Source organism: Saccoglossus kowalevskii, chromosome 20 (genome assembly GCF_978046115.1).
Source record: "Saccoglossus kowalevskii chromosome 20, keSacKowa6.1, whole genome shotgun sequence".
In the NCBI taxonomy this organism is placed as follows: domain Eukaryota; kingdom Metazoa; phylum Hemichordata; class Enteropneusta; family Harrimaniidae; genus Saccoglossus; species Saccoglossus kowalevskii.
This window is the reverse complement of record NC_140660.1, coordinates 28,085,088-28,101,410: the sequence shown is the minus strand read 5'-3', so window position 1 is coordinate 28,101,410 and position 16,323 is coordinate 28,085,088. Positions and strand designations below refer to the sequence as shown.

The 16,323-nt window shown below is 35.8% G+C and overlaps 2 protein-coding genes across 3 annotated transcripts in view; one reads left to right on the top strand and one right to left on the bottom strand.

Moving 5' to 3' along the window:
* The window catches only part of LOC100378883 (xylulose kinase-like), a 43,341-nt gene extending 37,738 nt beyond the window's left edge, over positions 1-5,603 (top strand). Inside the window, exons 15-16 of the mRNA XM_085494650.1 lie at positions 3,099-3,193; positions 4,701-5,603. Of these exons, the coding sequence (XP_085350776.1) occupies positions 3,099-3,193; positions 4,701-4,754 (149 nt within the window). The 3' untranslated portion in view covers positions 4,755-5,603. The remainder of the gene's footprint in view (positions 1-3,098; positions 3,194-4,700) is intronic.
* Positions 1-15,775, bottom strand: part of LOC100378438 (uncharacterized) — a 30,222-nt gene extending 14,447 nt beyond the window's left edge. The window contains exons 1-4 of one of the 2 annotated variants that reach the window (XM_085494652.1): positions 15,644-15,775; positions 14,309-14,606; positions 13,158-13,384; positions 11,546-11,948 (exon numbers count right to left, since the gene is read on the bottom strand). In XM_085494652.1, the coding sequence (XP_085350778.1) occupies positions 11,546-11,948; positions 13,158-13,384; positions 14,309-14,366 (688 nt within the window). In that variant the 5' untranslated portion in view covers positions 14,367-14,606; positions 15,644-15,775. Of the gene's footprint in view, positions 1-9,717; positions 11,949-13,157; positions 13,385-14,308; positions 14,607-15,643 lie in introns of those variants that run through there. The other variant, XM_002739120.4, reaches the window with a different exon arrangement.
* Between the last annotated feature and the right edge of the window lie 548 nt (positions 15,776-16,323).

Genomic DNA, 16,323 nt, shown 5'->3' with positions numbered 1-16,323 from the left:
TGGCCACTGTGTGTCTGCCTCTCAGAGAGATATGGCTACTGTGTGTCTGTCTCTCGTAGAGATATGGCTACTGTGTGTCTGCCTGTCAGAGAGATATGGCTACTAGTGTGTCTGCCTGTCAGAGAGATATGGCTACTGTGTGTCTGCCTCTCGTAGAGATATGGCTACTGTGTGTCTGCCTCTCAGAGAGATATGGCCACTGTGTGTCTGCCTCTCGTAGAGATATGGCTACTGTGTGTCTGCCTCTCAGAGAGATATGGCCACTGTGTGTCTGCCTCTCAGAGAGATATGGCTACTGTGTGTCTGCCTCTCAGAGAGATATGGCTACTGTGTGTCTGCCTCTCAGAGAGATATGGCTACTGTGTGTCTGCCTCTCGTAGAGATATGGCTACTGTGTGTCTGCCTCTCAGAGAGATATGGCCACTGTGTGTCTGCCTCTCAGAGAGATATGGCTACTGTGTGTCTGCCTGTCAGAGAGATATGGCTACTGTGTGTCTGTCTGTCAGAGAGATATGGCTACTGTGTGTCTGCCTCTCAGAGAGATATATATGGCTACTGTGTGTCTGTCTGTCAGAGAGATATGGCTACTGTGTGTCTGCCTCTCAGAAAGATATGGCTACTGTGTGTCTGCCTCTCAGAGAGATATGGCTACTGTGTGTCTGCCTCTCATAGAGATATGGCTACTGTGTGTCTGCCTGTCAGAGAGATATGGCTACTGTGTGTCTGCCTGTCAGAGAGATATGGCTACTGTGTGTCTGTCTGTCAGAGAGATATGGCTACTGTGTGTCTGCCTCTCAGAGAGATATGGCTACTGTGTGTCTGTCTGTCAGAGAGATATGGCTACTGTGTGTCTGCCTCTCAGAGAGATATGGCTACTGTGTGTCTGCCTGTCAGAGAGATATGGCTACTGTGTGTCTGTCTGTCAGAGAGATATGGCTACTGTGTGTCTGCCTCTCAGAGAGATATGGCTACTGTGTGTCTGCCTCTCAGAGAGATATGGCTACTGTGTGTCTGTCTCTCAGAGAGATATGGCTACTGTGTGTCTGTCTCTCGTAGAGATATGGCTACTGTGTGTCTGCCTGTCAGAGAGATATGGCTACTAGTGTGTCTGCCTGTCAGAGAGATATGGCTACTGTGTGTCTGCCTCTCAGAGAGATATGGCTACTGTGTGTCTGCCTCTCAGAGAGATATGGCCACTGTGTGTCTGCCTCTCAGAGAGATATGGCTACTGTGTGTCTGTCTCTCGTAGAGATATGGCTACTGTGTGTCTGCCTGTCAGAGAGATATGGCTACTAGTGTGTCTGCCTGTCAGAGAGATATGGCTACTGTGTGTCTGCCTCTCGTAGAGATATGGCTACTGTGTGTCTGCCTCTCAGAGAGATATGGCCACTGTGTGTCTGCCTCTCGGAGAGATATGGCTACTGTGTGTCTGCCTGTCAGAGAGATATGGCTACTGTGTGTCTGTCTCTCAGAGAGATATGGCTACTGTGTGTCTGCCTCTCAGAGAGATATGGCTACTGTGCGTCTGCCTCTCAGAGAGATATGGCTACTGTGCGTCTGCCTCTCAGAGAGATATGGCTACTGTGTGTCTGCCTGTCAGAGAGATATGGCTACTGTGTGTCTGCCTGTCAGAGAGATATGGCTACTGTGTGTCTGCCTCTCAGAGAGATATGGCTACTGTGTGTCTGCCTCTCAGAGAGATATGGCTACTGTGTGTCTGCCTGTCAGAGAGATATGGCTACTGTGTGTCTGTCTGTCAGAGAGATATGGCTACTGTGTGTCTGCCTGTCAGAGAGATATGGCTACTGTGTGTCTGCCTCTTAGAGTAATATATGTCCATCTTTCATTTTGTCGGTTCATTCTTGGTCTCTCAAAATTCACACCAAAAATGGCTGTTTATGGTGAGCTAGGAAGGTACCCCATTGACTGTTTTATCAAGAAACAACAACTTAAATATTTCAACCGGGTAACAAACTCTGATAACACATTACTAAGAGAAGCCTACTTAGTAAACAAGAATGTAAAAAGTAAATGGTTTACAAGTGTAGAAACCCTCATGCAAGATTTAGATGTTGTCACCATTGTAAACTCAAGTGAAAAAATAATTAAGAAAAATTTAGACTTTATTCATAAAAAAATAAACAAATCATTTGAGAACCAATGGATCTTAGACATGCATAATGATAATAGAAAACAAACCTTGGCTAAAAACAAACTAAGAACATACAGACTTTTCAAACAAGATTTAAAAATTGAAAATTACCTAATTAATATGCAGAACCATGGTCTTAGAAGGTTAATTGCAAAATTCAGGACAAGCAACCATGACCTTAAAATTGAGAAAGGCAGACATAATAATGTGCCGCTGGATAAAAGAACATGTGATATGTGCAGCCAAAATATAGTTGAGGATGAGCAACATTTTGTAATGAAATGTCCAGCTTACAGTCACCATAGGGACAAATTATTCCTGACTGCACAAAATAAAATTCCAAATTTTGATAAAGAAAATAGTCAGAATAAATTCATTTTGATTATGGCAAACCATACTCTAGCACCAGCCTTAGCTGTCTTCTTAAAAAACAGCTATGGAACTATCAGTGTATTAGGCCACATTCTGTGTTCATTCTATATTCTGTATTCACCATTGGCTGCAAATTGTATTTTTTTGTTTTTGACTTGTTTTATTTTATTTTTTTTAGAAAAGTTTTTATTTTTTGTTTTATTTTTTAGATTGTAGTTTGTTTGTTTTTAATTTCTTTCTGTAAGACCCTTTTTATCCTTTCCTAAGGATTTTATGCGTCTAATAAAAAAAAAATATAACTTAATCAAGTTATAGGAGATTATTTATGAATGTAACTAGCTATGTACATGTATTTACCGGTATGTTAAAGGGAGACTTTCCAATCCCAGAGATTGCACCAAAGAATCATGGGACACTATTGTTTATGTTGTTTACAAAGTTAATCTATCTTTTGTTATCATTGTAATTTTAATCCAGAAAGTAAATTTGTTGTCAGATTTGGCTTAACTGAAAGTGCATGCCCCTTTAAGACCTGTCTACTCTTATTACTGGTATTACTTATATTTGTACACAGGTCTACTTGATGGGAAAGTATCGTTTTCTAGTGTTGTGAGTGGATGTAAATCAGAGTATAAACTGGCAGCAGAACCGCACCAAGACGCTGACAAGGTAAGATTAATACCTCATTAGAATTCAAATCTACATCTCTGAATAATTATACTTTACGAATTAATTGATTTTTATACAATATACATCTGTCACTGTAACAACGTGCCGTAATTTTGCGGTATTTTACGGGGTATTTTCAACCTATCATATTAGGAAATGCATATTCCAAATATGGAATGATTACGCGCATATGCGTCCTTTAATAATAAAAACAAACTTGGCTGCCACCTTAGTTTGACAGGACTCCACTCAAAGAAGTCGCTGATTCTGCTCTAAACATTTTGGATTGCGGCATTCCGATGATGTATCCTTGGAAGGAAAAGATGTATATAATAAGATTATTACGAGCATACGTACATCAAAGTATGCACTCAGACAGTGTGACCTCTGTTGCGTGTCGGTCGATTCTCCAGCTGTACTGTCTTTGTGCATACTTTGAGGTATCCTCATAATAACCTCATATTATTGTATACAATGACACAAATACAGTTATTACAAAGATACCACATAGTAGAAGTTGATCTGACCACATGTTCATTTGCGAGGTCTTCACACTGACTACTTATTATACATTTTTTCAATTAAATCACTTTGTGTGTGTCGGCGGGAAGTTAGCAAACTGGTGAAAATAAGTGGAATATATGGACTTTGTTTTCATGTTTTCGCTGTCTTGGTAATAATTGTTCCATATTTAGAATGCATATTTCCTAATATGGTAGTTTGCAGATATCTTTGCAATACTACTAAATTTCAGCTTGCTTTAACTTATGGCAGTACAGTGTCTGATGTATAATAATAATAAAGTCAAAATGAAATGATTTAATTTTAATGATTTTGATATGATATAATTTTATTATACATCTGTCAGCGTAATGCCATAAGTTACAGTGTGCCGTAATTATGCAGTATTGCAGTGGATATTTTCTAATAATAAAAACAAACATGAATGCCCCCAGGGTTTGACCAGACTCCACACAAAGAAGTTCACTAAATCTGTTCTAAACATTTTTGATTTCGACATTTTCATGATGTATTTCATGAGGAAAAGATGTATAATATGGTTATTATGAGGATACTGCAAAGTATGCACTCAGACAGTACGTGGTCGCATCGACCTCCGCTGCGTGTCGGTCGATACTTTCGCTGTACTGTCTTTGTGCATACTTTGCAGTATCCTCCTAGTAACCTAATAATTGTTAACAACAAAAAACAATAGAATTTTTGGTCTTTGTTGCCATTTCAGACTGTTATTACTACAAGCAGAGAAAAAATGTATAATAAAAAGGTTATACAAGAATGTCACAAAACATACACTAAGGCAGTACATGAATTCACACACAACCTCCGATATGTGTTGGTCAATACGGTCACTGTACTGCCTTCATGCATATTTTGCAGTATTTTTGAAATCATCTCATTATATTTTACATTCATTTTGATGAGATGGCCAATTGACGGCCATTTTGTAATCAAATGAATCAGAGGTTTTCTATTATTTATATTTTAGATCTACACTCCACTGACTGCAAGGTATAAAGTATTGGAAGAAAGCCTTGTGTGAAACTGAATACAGCCTTGTGTGAGCCTTTTGAGAATAACAGGGAGAAGAAAAAATTAAATTTAATTAAGAGACTTCTGATTTGACAGTGGACTTCTAATCATTCTGGCTTAGAGCTTCTACTCTACACCTTATTTTCAGTGTCTACCCATTGACAAATGTACACTGGTGTTTACTATGTAAATATGATTAATGATGAAGATTATTTACATTTCTTACTTGATTTCTGGAGCTGAGAAAATTAATATACATTCTTATTAATTAAAAATAAATTTGAATATCTTATGGACAGCGATAAAATATCATTATGTATGCAACTTAAACAGCAACACGCATCTTAATTGACATTTGTTTTTTTGCATTTTGTGTAGTTTTATTTATTTTATTCTTTTAATTGTAATCTTTTTCATTCCTTCCAATATTCCTTCTTTCATTCTGTCAAGGCAGACTTTTACTAACATTTTACAGTATGGAATTCTGCTGATTCAAATTTTCTAATCACTCACTGAACCTTGTGTGTTAATACTGTAGAATACTTTATTTTCGCTTGGAATTTATTTTCGCTATTTTCGCTGAAGGGATGATTCCGTGAAAATAAAATCCAGCGAATATACTTTTTTTCCTATACTTCACATTAATCTCATCAAAAATCAGTGAAAATAAATTCCAAGCAAAAGGCCCAAAAAGCCTTTTCAGCGAAAATTAATTCCAGCGAAAATAAAATATTCCACAGTAGTACATGAATGAAATATAGAAATACTTGCACAGTGCGCAATAAAGTTCATTTTCCTGTAACCATGGTGAAGATATTATGTTAGTTCTTGATTTTATTAAAAATGACTGCTTAGTAGATACTTGACAATTCTTGACAATCATTGTACAAATTAAACCTGGGGGAGGGGGGGGGGGTTCTTGCAAAGAATACTGACAGGGGTGTGTAGCTGGTTGTTTGAAACCCCTACCCCTTATCAGACTGAAATAAACTCAAATTGCCCACCCATTTTCAGACAAACTGTGGATATTTGACACCTCCTTTAAATGGTACCAAGGGAAAAGCAGGTGAACTTCTGGGATGGACTTTGACGATCAAAATGAAGTTTTAAAAGAAAAATCAGCTTCATTCTCCTGATTGTTGGATCACTCAAGCTCTAGAGACAGTCTGTGGAAAATATGAACCCCTTTTTAAACAGAAAAAAGGAAAAAAGGAAACCCCTTTTCAAACAGAAGTGGTGAATTTGGGACTCCTTTTGGTGGCACATATACACTTCAATGCGGTTCCCCCCCCCCCAGAAATTAGATAAGCCACTGCATTACTGTAAGACCTAGTACTTCTGAGCAGTGTGTCCTCTAACAGGAATGATTCTGCCAGGATACTAAGTAAATAATAATATAAATAATAATTGTTTCTTACATTTTTTGAAATACATATTTCTTTCAGTGTATAGCAATAGAAATATTAATCAATACTACAAAAATATGGAATCTCTCAAAACAAAAATGAGAAGGTCGTTTTTCAAGAAAAATTGTATGTGACTATATTGGTGACTTGAGACACAAAATGCTGTTGCCTTGGTTTTTACACCAGGGGCAGTAGCGTTGGGAAAATCCTTTGAAAGTCTGTGGATTTTTTGAGGTCTGGAAAGTCTTTGAAAAGTCTTTAAATTTCTTCATAGTTATTACCGGTAATTCATGTTTGAAAGGCCCGTTTTCTCTGCATAGTCTTTTTTTATAAAGTGTTTTCTACCCCACTTCCAACAAGTGTCAGCAGCGATTGCTATCCCGCACCCGAATTAAATGTCTTCGGAAAAATGCAAGAAAGTTTTGGAAAAGGTCTGGAAAAGTCTTAGAAATGATTTGGCTCTTGGTGCTATGGACCCTGTACACTTATTTTGACTATAAAATGTGATTTTCCAAAACTATAGTAAGCTATTTTTATCAAAATACTAAATTAATGTATGATTTTCTGTTACATCAATAAATAATTGCCTCATTGTTTGCACCACAGCAACTTTCGTGTGTTAGTGATACATCATATCAACAGAGGGCGCACTACTCCTGAGTCTTATCAGTTGTAATACTGTGGAAACTTTATTTTCACTGGAATTAATTTTCGCTGAAAAGGCTTTTTGGGCGTTTTGCTTGGAATTTATTTTCACTGATTTTTCATGAGTTTAATGTGAAATATAGGAAAAAAAGTATATTCAATGGATTTTATTTTCAAGGAATCATCCCTTCAGCGAAAATAAAGTATTCTACAGTACAACAATTTGTTGGACCACACTAATTATGTATGTCACAAATCTTAGTTATGATTATTGGCTATCTAGTTACATGACCAGAGTTTAATATCATCTTTTGTCCAGAATTGCATTACCGATATCAAAAAATGGATGGCACAGAACAAATTACAACTTAATGACTCAAAAACCGAGGCTATGCTTGTATGCTCATCAAAAGTAGCATCTAGATCTTCACTACCCTCAACGATGTCCATTGGCGAGTCTGATATCTCTTTCTTGTTATCAGTCTGCAATCTTGGTGTCACACTTGATTGCAATATCAATATGTCACAGCAAGTAAATAATATATGCAAATCATGCCATATTCAACTGAGACGTATTTCTTCTATTTGTCACACCAAACGCTTGACTATTGCAATAGCTCATTAGTCATATGTCCTGATTATTTGATAAAGAAACTTCATCAAGTTCAGAATTCAGCAGCTTGTCATGTCTGCAAGCGAGGTTTATCTTCTCACATTTCACCACTTTTAAAATCGCTTTACTGGCCTCCAGTTAACAGACGTATTGAATATAACATTTCAAGTTTGTGCTTCTTATCAAGAAGTAACACTAGCCCACAATACCTGTCAAGTCTTCTACATTCGCTAGACAATTGCGTTCGTCATCAGAGGATCGTATATTAACAAAACCACGCACCAAGTCTAAATCTTACGGTGAACGTCCATTCCAATATTCAGGTCCAAACATTTGAAATTGCATTCAGTCTCACATTCATCATTTAAGGGGACACTAAAAACATCACTGTAGTCAATTTTACTAGTTTTAATTTGTTCTTGTGATTTTTATTGATAGAATTTTACGTTAGGTAATATGCGCATAAGTCCTCTAAATAATGACAATAATCTTTTGATATATTGTATGAAAACTGAAACAATAGAAGGAAACTTAAACAAGCAGCCTGTCGGCTGAGATAGCTCCGCTGTTAGCAATGCACATGGCAATTAAAGAACAGAAGATATCATTAGAAAATGAACAAATCTGAGAGAGGTCCACATGTAGTACCTATATGTATAATATATCAAAGCAATTGGACTTGCGGTTTTCAACAAGAAGTCGAAAATATCACTTTTTACCAAAAATTACAAAAATATTCACCGAAATTAGAGAATTAAAGATATCATTACAAAATGAACAAATCTGAGAGAGGTCCACATGTAGTACCTATATATGTAATATCAAAGCAATTGGACTTGCGGTTATTCAACAAGAAGTCGAAAATATCACTTTTTACCAAAAATGATAAAAATATTCACCAAAATTAGAGAATTAAAGATATCATTACAAAATGAACAAATCTGAGAGAGGTCCACATGTAGTACCTATATATGTAATATCAAAGCAATTACACTTGCGGTTTTTAACAAGAAGTAGAAAATATCACTTTTTACCAAAAATGACAAAAATATTCACCAAAATTAGAGAATTGAAGATATCAACATGAAATGAACAAACCTAAGAGAGGTCTACCCAAGGTACATATACACCAAGTATCAAAGCATTCAGGCTTGTAGTTTTCAAGAAGAAGTCGAAAAAGTAAAACATTGACACGGACGACGGACGACGACGCCGCCGGACAATCACTTGTATGATAAGCTCCGCTCGACAAAGTCGACAGCGGAGCTAAAAATGGAACAATATTAATGATTTTAAGGTACATTTGAAAACTTATTTGTTTAAGAAAGCATATAGTTTGTAATTTATCTTTCTTTGGTATTGTTTGTAGTTTTATGTCATGCATTGTTGATCAGTTATTACTGTAAATAGCGCAATACAAGTAAATATATTATTATTATTATTACTGTGAAATATTTTAGCTGAAATTAATTTTCACTGAAAAAACTTTTTGGGTGCTTTGTGTGAATTTTATTTTCAATGATTTTTGAAGAGTTGAATGTAAAATATAGGAAAAACAGTATATTCGCTGGATTTTATTTTCACTAAATCATTCTTTCAGCGAAAATAGCGAAAATGAATTCCAAGTGAAAATAAAGTATTTTACAGTATTATTATTACAGCATTTCAGCAAAAATAGCGAAAATTAATTCCAAGCCAAAATAAAGTATTTTACTGTATTATAATTACAGCAAGACAAATGTGTTGGTGTATCAATAAATGTGACACAATACTTCACTAGCGTCGTTTGGTCCAGAAAGCGTATCACTATTGCTTACGAGGGATTCACTTTGACAAACTTGGTATGCTCAAATCTACGAAGACGCCGCTAATCCAAGTCACCTGAAGTTCATAGACAAGTCTTGCTTTAAAACACCGTCTGTTAGCCGTCCATCATACGGCATGTGTGGATTTACTCAAATAAACATTTAGCCAAAAAAATGGATCACATGACAAAAAAGGACATAAGTTTTATTTGAGATACTCCTGTAATCTGTTGGGGTCGGGGGTCAGGGGTCATAAACCCTTGACATAAAACAATGGATATATTAATGGGTTGTTTTTATTTAAAGCGAGAAGGTAGTCACGTGCAGGAATCGAGTCCCAATCAATGATAACACACGCTAAAAACGAAAAGGCTCATGGGTAGATGCTTGTTTATAAGCAATGACATGCTATGGCCATCTGACGCATGCGCAGGTGACGACCCCCCCCCCCAGCTTTAATTGACAAGGGTGTCATAAAATCTGGGTTAAATAATATCCTTAATACTGTTTTATATAATAAATTTTATTTTATGATATCTCATATTTCTTCAATTATCTATATCTAGTATTCCAGCAAAGCTATGTACTGTGATTGTAAAGGGGTTAATTATTCACTGGGTTTTAATTTGGCTTATTTCGCTGACTGGAGATTGCACTAAATTAAAACCCAGTGAATATGTAAAATTTAGCATAGAACACATTATCTAAATGACGAAACCGTGAATTTAAAACCCACTGAATATGCCTGAAATGCTAAATCAGTGAAATTTAAATCCAGTGAAAATTAGTCATTTCACAGTAGTACCCTAAAAGAATAAATACAGCATTATTGAGACATAAGAATCTATCATATAACTAAAATTTCTACTCAAAGAAATACTAAACAAGACTGGCAAATGCTGCTATTACAGACAACACACAAATAAAAACTTTTCTAGAAATACAGATAGTCAGAAATAGACTGTCCTGAATAAATGACCATGTCCCGCTGAAAATATTGTCAACTTGTAAGTTACAATAATTCCTTAAATCTTCACTGAAAAAATAAATTGCGTCAGGATAAAATACATTGATTCAATGATTTTGAGAAAAAGGTGTCACCAAATTGGCAAAGTTCCTTCAAAACAAAAGCTTTTTCATGTAAGAATATACACTCCTTCCAACACACAAAATCAGAATATTTTTGGACGAACTGAAAACACTAAAAAAAAACATCAAATATTACTTAATTATTAAGATTAAAAATCAGTGTTCGCAACCAAGACGAAATATGTTTATATTGCGTTTTTATTTTTTTGTTGACCAATCCGTTCAGAAGCTATGCTTCTATTGTGTTTTTATTATTTTGTCGACCAATCAGTTTAGAAGATATGCTTCTATTGCGTTTTTATTATTTTTTCTGCTTCATTTTTTTTTTTTACAAAAAAGCGATTTAGTTGACATTGAATTCTAGATTGACTCGTCAAATCATTTATCTGATGAGAAACGTGTAATATTTAACACAACACAAATTTACATACATACAATGTGTGTGTAATATCAAAGTTGTACATTTAAATGCAAGGATATCTTGGTATAAAAAGAGATACACATTTATTTTGCATATAACAACCCCTCCCCACTCCACCCCACCCCTACAATTTTAAGATGGAATAATCCTATTTGTGTCAATAACTCAGTGCTGAGTGGGCAATAATGCAATGACTATGTACTAACAGGCTTGGATACCTGCACATATTGTTCCTAACAAACAACCCCCATTTCCTACTTTAACCCCCCCCCCCCCCCCCAATGTATATTCCTATAACCAAACAATCTCCCTTCTTTTCCCATTAACATGTTTTTCCATGTTAGGCAGTAATTTTTTTTAGAATGATTTTTTTTGGAGCTAGATTTTTGCCTTACTGTAAATGATAATTTGTAATTAAATCAAAATAACTTGATTCTACCAAAGAGTGTTTTCACCGTATCAATAATGACATTTATTTGTGTCAGAGTTACATATTTACCTCATGAATATTCATTACACAGGTACAAGCCAATAATGGCAAAATATTTAATGACCCTTTCATTGTCAGCTTTTTTTTAATTGCAAACATCCAAAATTATTAAAATTTATTAATTATAAAAAAAGTCATCAATTTGTAAAGCAGCTCAGTCAACCCGTCATTGCATACGTAGTGTGGGACCCATATCGAACACAACGTAGAGTGATGACTGTTTCACTTTAATATATAAGTTCACACATGTGATAAAATGTGACAATGAAAGGGTCTGATTATTAGCTGTGACCTTTCGTTGCGAAAATCTCATTTTTTAAATTGTGGTTTACCTTTTATTGCTAAGGTCTCAATCAACTTTTTCCTCAGAAACTCAGCTTGTTTTGTCATCTCATCTATTTGTTTGTTTAGTTTCTGATTACTTTCCTCCAATTCTTTGGCTTTCATTTCCATCATGGATTCCTTAGTCTTACGAATTTCACGAGATCGCTTTGATGCAATGTTGTTCTTGTCCCGTCTCTCTCGGTATTTAGTGATGTTTTCTGTTCTGATCTTTTTGCCGACTATTTCTAATTCTTCTGTGATCTCATCATTATTATCGCTGAGTTTCCGCTTCCTGGGGGAGAATCCAGAGACAGAAGGTGTTTCCTCAGCAGGAGTTGGTATACTTAATGTAACAGCTTCAATGGCTGTTCTATCAGTTACTGTCACCTCATTTTCTTGAACAGTTTCCTCCTGTTGAGAACAAAAATATTTAATTATTAATTTTGTGGATATTATGGGATATACAATTAAAACAAAATAATTGAATTATTAGAATAGAATAATTGTTTACTTTTAGGAAGGGATGAAGGGTAGGTAAAGTACATTAAAGACTACAGTTATAAAGTAAGTAGTGAATACAACTAGAAATATTTCAATATTCTTCAGACAAATTAGCAAATAAATAATTTAAATCAAAATAAAATATTCACAAAATTTCTTTAACTACTTTTGCAGAAAAAGTCATGAATTAAATCTAAAAATCTGATGCAAGAAAACCGAAATGGATTTTGAGGTCAACTAACGAATCAAAACAAACCGTGGATAAAGGCAGTGCATAGTGTTAGAAATTTAGAATATCAATACTAAAAATTCAACAAAATATTAAAATCAGCTAAATTAAATTCATGTTAAGTTACAATATAACTCATTGTTTACTAAGAAAATTTGTAAACCCAGGGAATATACTCAAAAAGTGAAAATAATGAAATTACGTGAAGTGAAAATTTTACAGTAACAGTGCTAGTACAGAACAATTGTAAAGAAGAATACCCAATAGATCTAGAAAATATCACGAAAAATAAAATAGTTTCTAATCACCATAAATCTCATTGTAACGGAGAGCACTAGTGTATATGCATATCTGGACGTGTCTGGAGTGTATATTCTTATCAATTGTTTTCATTTTTAACTCAAGTCGTTTCACTTCAGACTACTAATCTTGCATCAGGTTGTGAAATCTCCCCCACATGAATATTCATGATGCTCATTATATATTCATATACTCATTAGTTATGCATACAGCTCATTAATTATGCATGCGACATGGTTACCAAGACACCATTTTGGAGGATGTATACAATTCCATTGCTGGATTCAATACTAATTATTCACTGGTTTTTAATTTCTCTATTTCTTTTATAAGTGAAATTCACTGAATTAAATTTATTAATTTCACAATTTGTTTCTTTTGGTTGATGAAATAACATAACATAATGTTACTGTGCTTGAAATTCATACATTTATAAAAATTAAGAGAATAGGTTTGTGGTGACGTTAGTATATTTTTTTTTATAGATGACAAATGAGAAAAGTTTAAACTTGTTTTATGGGATAAACCATTATGTATTAAAGGGGTGGAGAGCAGTTCTTGACATGAGGGAATGGTATACTTCTACTCACCCCCGATATGAAACTGTTCAAGTCCGTGAAATCATCAAAGAACACGTCCCCCATAATGTCATCAAATCTTGGGGATGGAATACTGCCCTCACAGGTCAAACCAGGAGATAATATACCATCCTCACTGTTCATCACATCACTCAATACAGGGAACAGTTCTGATTGGTCAACGGCCAGTTTCAAGATGTCCGATTCCGTCAGTATCAGATCTGACAGATCGGTGTCACCTAAAAACAACAAAGACAAAATGGTTATTTTCACTGAGACTGATGACCTTTGACCCTCGTTGACCTCTATTCAATTCAACTGAATTATTGTCTTAACGTCTTTTAACAAATATAAAATAATTTTTTGTTATATTTCTTATAACCACTAAAAGCAGGGAAAGAATTCATTTTGTACCCCTACTCCTAACCCTAACTCAAACCCTCACCTCCAGCCTTTTATTTTCACTACAAGATTATGCATTATGCATAAAATCGAAAGTAAAAACAGAACAAGGGTGATGACATCAAAACATTGCATGAAATTCAACAAATATGAAACTAGTGTTTGGTTATATCTATCAATTGTGATACCCTTAAGTAAGGATATCTCATATTCCTCTCTGAGGTGAGGCATTTGATATTGAACTATAAAATTGAAGTTAATAAAAACCAAATCATTAGATTTTTTTGCAGTAGACATCCACTCACTCCATGCCTCACACGCAAGATCTCACAGTGAAAATCACTTATGTATTTGTGATTATATGCCCACTCTAGATAACTATAGTAAGGGCATGTACTTATATAGCAGGGATTTTTTTAAACAAAGGAACAGGGGCGCAGCGCCCTCATACCATGGCCATGAATCCCCTTACCCTGGGGAGCAGATCCTCTGGCAACCGTAAAATTCTGAATGACCAGGGATCACATGTGGCCACAGTCTTCAACTGTGACCTCTGATAGTAATTTTCGCCCCAAGGAAGCCATAGAATACTCCATTTTAACTTAGAATTATCAAAAACTCCACACCCTATCTCCTCCACTTGGTGGCACGCTGAATTGCAGTGCTCCCTTTTTTCTAGGAAAACCCCTGATATAGGGAAGCACCAGAGGGTAGGAATACGATTAGAGTTAGGGGGTACTCTTTTATTGTGAGATGTTTACCTGTGTCAAATAGGCCACTTGGCTTGATGATCCAACGTAAGGCGTTCTTTGAGGCCATCCTGGTCACTTCTGCTATGAAACTGAGGTGTGTCCAGGATGTCAACCAATTCTTCCAGAGTTGTCTCCGTTACCAAGGTGTTATCATTCATTAGGCTTACAGAAAGCATGTTGTCGGTGGATTTCATTGCTATGGTTACAAAAGGCTTTTCTTCCAAGTACTCAATTTTGTCAGAATTTACTCCGTTACCGGGATTCAATCCAAGATGGTGTCCTTCCACACTTGTTTCTCGCTCCACACCTGCCACATGAATAAAAATATTTTATAATTATTAATATCTAATATCCATTGTAACATTGTGTTCTACTGTGTTCACTTTATATGAATATCAGTATTTTTATAAATGTAATATTAATTGCCTTCATCGAATTTTAAGCGTTTTGAGGTTGTTTTTTTAATTCTAGTAAATTATTGACTTTAATTTGTAAAGTTCAACTTATTTTTAATCAAAAACAATCCCCTCAGTTGTGTCCCAGTTACCAAAGGTCATCGTTCGTGATTGGTAAAGAATGGGGTTTCTATTGGGGTTTCTAAGTCCAAGTGTTTTTGTTCGATACGGGCCCCGCCCACCTCTGAACAATGGGATCATATATCTATCACGGTGGATTGGTGACATATAGGAGACAATTTGACTCGAAGATTTCGTAGCCGTTGAAGTTTTGACAGTTTTTCCTGCCAATGTTGTCGGCTATGCCATTGTTCTCTCGTGTGACCGAGCACTATGTGGGCCACTGAGAGACGACACACAAATCAGCAGAGAATACACTTAGTTGCTCAAGCTAAAATGCGGCGTCAACCATAGCTGCAGTTCTGTAGCCCCGGTCTGTAGCTCGCTTGGTTTCGCTGTCGGTTAACTACGACGAACAAAATAACCGACAGCGAAACCAAGCGAGCTACAGAACTGCAGCTACGTCAACCACAGTCCCTCTAGAGGCAATACTGCACGCTTTGGAATAGTTTCATGTCATTTCAGAAAATTTTACAAAGTCACGAATTAACAGAATCTCAATTTAGCTAATGTGCTATCAATCGAATCGTGAGAATATAATTTCCGGTAATTAGCGAAACTGCGGATTTGCTAAAATATCATGACAGCTAAAAAGAGATTCCGACTCTGAAACGACGTATGCACGTCACTTGTTTACAGTATCGCCGATATATCATAGTAACCGATCAACTTTTTTTACACGGATGGTCGTATAACGCGGCAAAATAACTGCATTTTAACTAAATTACCATTTCTGGAATGCCATTTTCGATTTATATATGTATCATACCTTAGTAAGTCCAACCGGACAGCTCCTATATCGCCTGCCTTCTCTCTCTAGATTGTCGCAGTTGTAAATCGGTAAAATTGGCTGTTGCAACACTCGCCTACTTATTGTGCAACTCTTGATTCCAATTTAGACATGACGTCATTATCATCCAATCAGATCCAAGTAAAAGTGGGCGTCACCTGAAATGGACCAACCAACGTTTTTGTGGTTTCTAAATATAGGCCAAGGTTCTACGTCATCACTGGCCAATCAGCGCTCTTTAAAATATGCTTGGCTCGACATTTCTTGTGTTTACGTTTTGAGTCTTGCGAAATCTATGTTGTCATTTAAAACTCGCAGCTAGAGGTCTATTATTTTATGTAAAGAATAATCTGAATGAATACATTTGTTTTCAGGTGTACATTTACAAAAGATGATAAAAGTTCGCTGTAATCTAGTGAATACCTGTGTAATCGTTTTAGCGTAGTAATGCATATGGCTGTTCAGTGATGGCGTCTGTGCCATCTATCATCGCCACGCCCACCAAAGTAGCACACTCAGTTCTTGATCCAATCTCGTGCCTATGCTTTACACTCAAAATAAAAGTATGATTTCTGGCCACTTTTTTTCTTTCGAAATCGATATTTTGGTTAAAATGACACTCACGTGATAAAGAGGATGGAATTCGGGCATGCCGTGCA